Raw genomic sequence first — 9341 nt, 5'->3', positions numbered from 1 at the left:
CCCCCAGCCCCGCGCCCCCCAGCCCAAGCCCGGCCGTGTTGCGCCGCGGTCCGAAAATAATCCCTGTCCCATGGTGCATGCGTACTACTACTACACTGCGCCGTGCGTGTCGCGTACGGCGGTGTCCTCAGGGCGCCTCAGGGGGGCCCGGCGGCGGCGAGGCCCTGGCGCTACAGTACAGTACCACTACTGTCGGTGCGACAGTGCGCGCGGCCGGGGGGGGGGGGGGCTCTAATGCCCCTCTGTAATCGTAGGGCCATTCTGTCTGGCGTTTTGGTTTGGGAGGCCCTTGACTTGACTTGACCCTCGTGGTCGTCGTGGCCTGGTGTGAGTGTGCTGTGCGGCCGGGTCCATGCACTGCTGGGGGCTGTCCACGAGCCTCGGCCTCGGTGCGCCCCGCCCCACCCGCCTCCAAACCGGAGGCCAAACAGAAGGGACAGGAGGGCCGATCTCCTCGGCAGCCCTACACACACACAACCAAAACTGTTTGCATACACTGTGATTTGCTGCACCTCTGAAATTGAAGATCCGCAACGCGGATGCGATGCGGCGTCACGGAGGTGTTAGGGCGGGGCGTCGGGGAAAAGAAAAGTTTTTGCCCGCCTTCCTTTTCTTGTGCTCCCTTTCGGGGGGTGGGGTGCTGCACCACCGGGGCGCGCCTTTGTCTCGGGGTCCCCGCCCCGCCTCGCGCGCCCGACGACGAGGCCCCCCTCGCCAACCCCACCTGGCATGATCACGTTGCGCGGGAGCAGCGAGAGGAAAGAGGGAAGAGGGAGGGGAGGGGCGGGGCGGGCTTTAGAAAACAAGCCGTAATTTCACGCGGCGCACTACAGCCTTGGTGGGCCCCGCCTTGCCCCGCCCCCGCCCCCGCCCGCGCTCGCGACCCGCACCCCGCACCGCACCACCAGGAAACTTGTTCGCACCGGCCCGCGTCCTTGGCGCGGCCGTGTATAGTGCGTGCGGGTGCAGCACGCGGGTCATCGCGCGCCGCCTCCTCCTCCCGGTGACGCAACAGAGCTGGCCGACGGACGGCAGGACAGAGGGCAGTAGGGATGTGGATCGGGGGGCCTCGGGGGGGCACAAAGGCCGACGAGAACGTGTCCTCCGCGCGGAGGTCCTCGCGAACAGAGCCGCCTCGAGTCGAACGAGGGCCTCGGAGGGCGATAAGGATTGCGCCTGCTTTGTGCTCCGAGCCGCTCGGCAGTAACGCATCGCGCCTCCGACAAGCCGGAAGTGGACGCCATCTTGTCGGAATGGCTATGGGCGTCGCGCTTTGGCCCGCCTTCGTCGTCGTCGTTCGCGGCGCGCTGTCGCAATGAGCTGTTTGAGCGGCCCGCGGCCCGCGCGCGGGCGCCCCGCAGGGCGTCTAGGTGGTGCACACTGTGAAAAAAAGTCGTCAGGTGATGGTGCTCCCCTTGTAGTACGAGTCGTCATAACCAATAACGGCTCTTCGGTTTTTACCAAAGAAAGGGAAGTCGTTCTCAATCTCCTCGTCGTTACAAAAAAGGGTCGGTTTAGCAGTGATTTTGATTTGCCCAAATATTGATAGTTTACGATTGGAGTACAACTCCTGTGGCCTAAACTTTCGTAGCAACACGTATTGTTCGAAAACAAACAAATATGTACTGCGATAACATTTTTGCTACAAAAGGAGAAATGTCATTCACTTATCGCTATCCTTTTTTGCGTTCAGTGTCAGAGCGATACAGGCAGCATGTTTAGGGACACCCTCCTCGGCGGGCGCCGGGAGTGCCGCGCGCCCGGGCCCGCCGCTCGCTGCTGCGCGATGGGTTGCCTATGCCCCGGGCGCTCTGCCGCCCTGCATATGCTCGCGCCCGCCTGTCCGCTGCAAGCTTACAGTATGTTCTAACGCGTGCCCTCTCTCTCTGTTGCAGCCTGTTCGAGCAGGAGATCATGAGCTACGTGCCGGCCGTGCCCTCCAGCACGCGGTCGCCGCAGCTGTCCCCGCAGGCCAGCCCCGGTCTGTCCAGGGCGAACGCCCGCGCGCCCGCCCCCTACCGCAGGGACTTTGAGGCCAAACTGAGGAACTTCTACCGGAAGCTCGAGTCCAAGGGCTACGGCCAGGGTCCCGGCAAGCTCAAGTAAGTGTACATTCATTGGCATTTCGATCAATCAGCAAAATGGTTTTCGTAATGAATTAAATTTTTAACAATGTTTGGTGTGTTCTTCAGGTTACATATTAGGCGGGAACATATCCTGGAGGATGCCTTCAGTAAAATAATGGCAGCTTCCAAGAAGGATCTACAAAAGTGCAAATTGTACATAACATTCGACCGAGAAGAAGGTTTAGACTATGGTGGCCCGTCTCGGGAATTTTTCTTCTTGCTGTCTAGAGAACTCTTTAACCCTTATTACGGTCTGTTTGAATACTCTGCAAATGACACCTACACAGTTCAAGTGTCTCCAATGTCTGCATTTGTTGACAATCATCATGAGTGGTACGTTGAAATTTATTTAATTAAGTGTCTTACCGTAGTTTGTCAATGTATTGTTTCTCTAAATGGTTTGTTGAATTTCAGGTTTAGATTTAGTGGCCGTGTCTTAGGATTGGCTTTAGTTCATCAATACTTGTTGGATGCATTCTTCACTCGGCCATTCTACAAAGCTCTTCTTAGATTGTGAGTATATCTATATATTAAATATTCAAACTAAGTCACCTCTCTTTTTAAGAGCTTTCCCTGAAATAATACCTATTGTTTTTTGTTTTGTTTTTCAGACCTGTAAATTTAAGTGACTTGGAGTCATTAGACGCAGAGTTCCATCAAAGTCTGCTGTGGATTAAAGAAAATGATATTTCTTCAGAAGTACTTGATCTTACTTTTGCTGTGACAGAGGAAGTGTTTGGACAGGTTGTCGAACGTGAACTTAAACCCGGTGGAAGGAATGTTACTGTCTGTGAAGCCAATAAGAAGGTACAAATTCTTGTTATGTATAAAAGTTAGACCAATTCTCTAAGGTTAAAGTTTGAAGCAATTTCTTAATTTCATATTGTTTTATTTGTTTAGGATTATTTAGAGAGAGTTGTGCGCTGGAGGCTTGAGCGTGGTGTTTCTGAACAAATAGACTCACTGGTGCGTGGTTTTTATGAGGTGGTAGATCCTCGGCTTGTATCTGTATTTGATGCCCGTGAGCTGGAACTTGTTATTGCTGGTACTGCAGAGATAGATTTAGCTGATTGGCGTAAAAATACTGAATACAGATCTGGTAAGAAAACACTAACTTACTCTACACATTTTTTATAATTTTTTATAACTGGATGTTATTAATTTTTTTCATTTTCCAAATTTCAGGTTACCATGACAATCACCCAGTTATGCAGTGGTTCTGGTCTGCTATTGAGCGTTTCAGCAATGAACAACGCTTGAGATTGCTCCAGTTTGTGACTGGCACATCTAGTATCCCATATGAAGGATTTGCTGCTCTCCGTGGCTCAACAGGGCCAAGGAAGTTTTGTATAGAGAAATGGGGAAAGCCCAACAGCTTGCCAAGGTATTTTATCAATGCAATATTTGTCTATTCTGACAATGTTTTGTCTATCATAATTTTTTTTTACTTATGTTGGTATGTTTTTCTCCTCAACAGAGCTCATACTTGCTTCAACCGTTTGGATCTTCCACCATACCCTACTCCAGAGATCTTGTATGAGAAACTCCTACTTGCTGTGGAAGAAACTAATACTTTCGGCATTGAATAAATTGATTGGAGTAGTTAGTCATACAAATCAAGAAAAGTATCCACTCGACCACATTAATGGATACTTTGATGCTGTGAAGAGAAGTAATACCAAAAACACCCTCTGGCTGTGTTAACGAGAACTGTGACTGTGTTGTTCATTGCTAAGAGTCTATTCGCCAGTGGAGAACCCCTCATATTAAAGTACAGTAGCACATCCTCAAGTAAAGTTCTCAAGTGTTGTGTAATAGGAATACAGTACTTGTTTAAATCAAGTGCTATTTTAATATGTACTTTCATGTTGGAATTTCCTTTGCTATCAAACCACTATTACTACAGTAATTTTGATATTTGTTTTGTCTCAATTGTCATAATGGTCAAAAGTTAACTTCCATTGGACTTCTTTATATCTTGAAGCATATAACTTTGCTTATGAGTATGTGCAACATTTAATGATTTTAAGCTCACCTTACACTACTACTTCTAACATTATTCAAAACTGAATGTACTCATTTATACTGGCTAGTAGAATAGGCACAAATTTATTTATTTCCAGTCTAGTCACTCCCATATTACACATGGAAGAATGTTGGTGTAAAATCAACATCATTGTGTAGGGAGCTATTCAACCCACCATTCTTATTTAATGCAACTCTGCACGTCACTTGCATGGTCTGTCTTTTCAATTATTACCTATCTGAAGCCACAGATATGATGCTTTTGAGGTGGTGTCAGAGTTTAGTTTTCGCATTTTAATGCAACTCTTGGTAATTCAAATCATTGCTGCTTGTGTTATTCTTTACTTGGGTGTTCCTTTTCTGGAAAGCTGCAGGATGATGTGCAAAGTGTGCATTTAGAGATAATGAAACTCTATCTATGTATTTATTCCAGTGTGTCAGACCAAATATTATATGCTCTTTTGGGGTTTCGCAAGATAATGAAGTATAGTATCTAAGTCATACTCATACTTAGCCATTAGGTAGTACCCCCTTTGCGTGTGAATTGTGAAATAAGTCTTCACCTTAGTAATAAGAAAAGGACTGCCTCTTATTTAGAAAAATTATTAGTGTCATAAGTAAATTTAGTCTCAAGTTTATGAATTGATGTGTACAAAATCGGAAGTAAGTGAGCAACTTTCAAGGAACCTGGGCTTATTCCCCTAATTTGGATTCAATGGTCAGAACAGTTCTATGTTCTGAATCTTCTTTTTTCTTCCTCTAAACTGAGTGTTCCTGTGATAATATGCGTAACAACGTTGCTACTCCAGAGTATGCATTTTCCTCATGTCTATTTGCCTTGGCGCTAATAATACCGTCCATGAGAGATGTTTCTGAAATTGTTTCAGTGAGAAGTCTGTTACACATTCATTTCCAAGCTAATCAAATATGATTTGTCCTGTATTCTCATAGAAAATTGACTTGTTAACTTTTTACTGTAGATAGTCAAAATATCCTTTGAATCCTTGCAATTTATGTTGTCCATTTTTAAAATCTGCAATCCTATCACTTCAAGCATTGAAATTTTATTTTAGTTTCTCAATAACTGATTCATGTCATCAGATGAAATTTGTTTTGGAAATTGTCTGTTTAAAACTGCTTATAATTTCAGAACCCAAAATTTGGGATATTCGGATTGCTCTCAAAAGGACATTTATTGCAAATTGAAATCAAACCAATTTCTACATCTTTAAGTGACTCAGAACAATCTTCTTACAGGGTTTATAAGATGATAATTTATATAGAACGCGATAGTTGTACCTGTAACATTTTTAACAAACTAAAAAACAAAAGTTTACTTCAGAACTGTTTTATATTATAGATAAAAGATAGATTTTATCTTAAAACCAAAATGTCGATTTGACCTTTCTTTTATTTGCTCTTGTCTCTTCAGTAAAGATTTTGAATACTTTCCAAGTGTACACATGGTCTGTTAGAATCAATTTTAAAGTGTGGAAATGTATTTCTTTTCACAATATTTATGTATTTTATCCTAAGTGTGAATTTTGCAGTTGTTTTGCAAAGTCTATTCCTGAGTTAGTTTATAGAAATTATCTTTATTTTGACACGGTTTTCCCATAAACTGTTTTATAAGTGAATATGTATGTGTTATTGTTGAGTAATTTTAGAAGTGTGATTTTGTTTACAGATGCTAGTCACTATATGTCTAAAGGACCTGTGATGTCCCTATAGACAAACATTGGCTTTGCCAATGTCTTTATGTTTCTTGTTCTTTTTTACTTTTGTTTGTATTAAACTTAAACAATATCTGACAAAACTGAAACCACCTCTTATTTCCTCCCAACCTCTTTCCCCGTTGATGTGGGGCGGAATTTTGCGATTATAAATCTTCTCCGACCGAATGGCTCGCCTCCTCTTTTGAGTTTTCGCGGGTGCTTATTCTGGCTTTCGGGAGAACACACGAACGTACACGAACGTGCTCGTGTCGACGCGAACGGTTGCCTGGGGCGTCCTACATCTCCCAGATGGAATACCCACCATGATTGCTAGATGCACAATCGCGTGAGTAGAAAGAAAACAAACGGTTCACTTCTTTAGAATCTTAGCCGATAGGAGATGTAATCTTACGAATCGCGTTTTTTTCTGCTCGATATCAAACTTTTGCTTTCAAAACGAGAAAGTCTTCTCGTCCCAGTGTTGGCAATGCCGGGAGATTTGAAGTCAACTGTCCAGCGCGCGAGCGAGCAGGTGGTCGGGAGTGGGGGGCAAGGGAGGTGTTGGTGTTGGATGAGTCAGTCGCATCGTAGCGGGCGACCACGGAGGTTGTGCCGAATGCGGGACGTCTGCTAGCCATTGTTTATGTTGTGTGTGGATGTGTGGATTCATCTTTGATGCAGTGATTGGTGATTAAACGTGTGCTCTTTCGTTTGTGCCGAGCCCAGTCGAGCTCTGGCCAGGCGTAGTCTGTGTTCTCCGTGCCTGGATACGTTGTTTGGTGCGTTGGTTACCGCGGCGTCTGTTGGAGCCAAGCGTCGTAACGGTTGTGGCAATGGTGGACATGTAAATTGTTGTTCTTAGACTGGTACCTGCAGATCTGGAATAGTGCTGCTCTTCTGTTGAAAAAGACGAGATTACCACAAGTTTTCCAAGATGGCTAAATTCAGTTTTGGTGCGGGTATTTCATTGAATACCAATCACGACGGTCTCCTCAGCGTGTCTGAAGATTGTTTGACATCGCTCATTAAGAACGAGCCCATATCCAACTACTACCATGTGGAGCAAACTCCATTTGCCAGGTGAGTAACGTGCCAATCTGTCTACGCCCCTCGCCCCCTGAAGTTCGCTCCCCGCACAGCTGTGTCCAGGGGGCGCTTTGTGGGTCCATAGAGGTTAGGATCTCTTCACCATTGTCAGAGCACTCTCCCCAGCGCACCGCTGGGCTCCGCGCTCTCCACGCTCTCCGCTCACGGCGGCAACGGCGAGGCTCGCGAGGCTCAATATGTCCTTTCGTAGGAGAAACACGGCGAAAGTCCTGCAAGGACCTCCTCCGCTCTACCGGCTTGTCGTGCGCCTCTAAGTGTCCCGAACGCCGTTACAACTTCCGCTGACGGTTGGGCCCAAACGACCTCCCCACCGCCTCCATTCGTCACTGTACGCCCCTGGCGCGGCCGCCGTCGACTCCGTCGAGACCACCATAAGGACCAGGGTCTCTGGCTTCGATTGGCGTCCGCGCAGATCAAAGCCGGGGGCGGCGGCCACGGGCGTCCTGGCGGCGCAGGACCTCTCTCCAGGGGGGGACCTCGCAGGTCTCCCCCCCCCCCCTCGGGCCAGCAGCAGCGGGGGGCGCCGCTCAAAGTGGTCCATCAAGTGGCCCACGCGGATCGGCACGGCGCAATTAACCCAATGCCCCAGGGGGCGTGAGTGACATTCCTCCGCCGGGCACCTGGCCGCGTGACGGGCCAGGGCGGCCCGTGGGGCTGCCTACCACCGGGCCGTAGGCCGTAGGGACAACGACACGAGCCGAGCGGGGCGGAGCGGCTCCTCTCGGAACGCCCGCCCGCCCGCCCGCTCTCCCCCGGGCTTTGACGGCAACCTGACCCAGCCCAGCCCAGCGGGCGATTGGGGTGGTGGTGGTGGTGCACCGCACAGTCGGGTACCGTTGCGGGGCGGGGCGCTGCTGGTCAGGAGTCCCTCCGGTCATCGGCCGGGCCGGGCCGAGGTCGGCGAGGTGCAGGTGGTTGGTGGCGAGCGCCCCGCCGGCCCCACCGCCGCCGCCGACCCCGTCCCGGTGCAGTCGGGCAAGGCCGGGCGCATCGCCGGACTCCCAGGAACACGCGGAGGAGGAGGAGGAGCTTCTTCTAGCGGGGCGGCCGGAGCCGGACCACCGACCGCACGCATGAGCAGGTCAATGTCGCGGGGTCAAGTACCCCCCGGGGGGCCCCGGCCACGCCCGGCCCGCGCCGCCGCGACTGCGGCTGCCGGAGGATCCGGAGGACACGCCCACCACCCGGAGGACGCCACCAGGGTCGTCATTTCGGAGGCCGCAGAGACCGCGGCCGGGGCGCGGTAATGACGGCCCTCTGGTTCCCTGTGTGGTTCCCTCTGGTAGGACCGGGTCGGCTCGCCGGACGCTGCTTGACCCGTCACACCGCACTGTGTTATTTGCCACTCTAATCAGGGCTGGGCGCGGCCTGCCAGCGCTGCCGGGGCGGTTGGCCACCACGGCCTGCGCTGCCAGCCTCTCGGCCGCTGCCTTGCCCGCCGGCTGGGCTCTTTTATTCGACTTAATCTGTTCGGAATCCGAGCTGCCTGCCCGGTCTTTCTCTCTCGGGGCTGCGATTGCGGCGCGCCCGAGCAGCCGGTCAGCCCGACCGACCGACCGGCCGGCCGGCCCGCTGGCCAGTGCGGTTACTTATTGGCCGATAGATCGATCTGCAAGTCGTAAAAGATGATCGAGTGTAACGAGCCTGGAGCGGCGGGGCCGGGCGTGGCGGGGCGTGGCGGAGCGAACCCCTTCCCTTCCCTCCCCCCTGGATCGCGCGGTCGGCTGGCCGCTGGCTGGCCGGCCGGCCGGCTATCTGGCAGAGCGAAAAGCCGAGGCTCTTGTGGCGGGCCGCGGTGACCTTGCCTCGCTATGCGCGGCGCGGTCCGGCCGGGTTCACCGCGCGGGTCAATCGTGGCCGGGCTTTGCGGATACGCGAGGAATTTTTATGCGCCGCGGCGGCAGCCGTGGCGTAGCGTGGCTGTAAATTAATCAGACTGCTGTGTACAATGTAGAATTTTAAAGACACGCAGTAAAAACACCGGCCATGACGACGACTTTGGGAGAGATGATGATGATGAGGTGACGTTTTGCCGAAATTCCGTCGGTCCCACCTCTCTCCTTCTCTGTGGTGTTTGTCCCGCTCATAATAACATCTCCCGGGCGGTTCATTAGCCGCAGCGGCGCGAGGACGAACACGAATACACAATTAAAAAAAAAACGTCCCGCCGCAGATCGGCCCCGATGCCTCTCTCTCTTTGTCTCTCTTTCTCTACTCCCCAATTCGTGTTTTTTTTTCACCTCTCCAGCTTTAATGTCGTCGCCGTCGTGCCTTACCGGTGACTTCATCCTCCACGTGTAAATGGCGGGATGGAGAAGGGAGAGGGGGGGGGGAGATGGGATGGCGGCCGGAGAATTGAGTAATAGAG

General features: G+C 50.8%; 2 protein-coding genes across 7 annotated transcripts in view; both read left to right on the top strand.

Moving 5' to 3' along the window:
• Positions 1 to 5973, top strand: part of LOC113211127 (E3 ubiquitin-protein ligase HECW2) — a 58289-nt gene extending 52316 nt beyond the window's left edge. For all 6 annotated transcript variants that reach the window (XM_052273929.1, XM_052273930.1, XM_052273927.1 and 3 more), the window contains 7 exons: positions 1896 to 2102; positions 2193 to 2459; positions 2541 to 2639; positions 2738 to 2933; positions 3027 to 3225; positions 3312 to 3510; positions 3604 to 5973. In XM_052273929.1, the coding sequence (XP_052129889.1) occupies positions 1896 to 2102; positions 2193 to 2459; positions 2541 to 2639; positions 2738 to 2933; positions 3027 to 3225; positions 3312 to 3510; positions 3604 to 3715 (1279 nt within the window). In that variant the 3' untranslated portion in view covers positions 3716 to 5973. The remainder of the gene's footprint in view (positions 1 to 1895; positions 2103 to 2192; positions 2460 to 2540; positions 2640 to 2737; positions 2934 to 3026; positions 3226 to 3311; positions 3511 to 3603) is intronic.
• Positions 5974 to 6424: 451 nt separating this feature from the next.
• Positions 6425 to 9341, top strand: part of LOC113211128 (serine/threonine-protein kinase 17A) — a gene marked incomplete at its 3' end in the record, with an annotated part of 31365 nt that continues 28448 nt past the window's right edge. Inside the window, 1 exon segment of the mRNA XM_026429415.2 lies at positions 6425 to 6946. Within this exon segment, the coding sequence (XP_026285200.1) occupies positions 6801 to 6946 (146 nt within the window). The 5' untranslated portion in view covers positions 6425 to 6800.

Source organism: Frankliniella occidentalis, unplaced genomic scaffold (assembly GCF_000697945.3).
Source record: "Frankliniella occidentalis isolate FOCC.00 unplaced genomic scaffold, Focc_3.1 Scaffold314, whole genome shotgun sequence".
Classification (NCBI taxonomy): Eukaryota; Metazoa; Arthropoda; class Insecta; order Thysanoptera; family Thripidae; genus Frankliniella; species Frankliniella occidentalis.
Note: the sequence above shows the minus strand (reverse complement) of the source record. Positions and strands in the feature narration are given on the sequence as shown.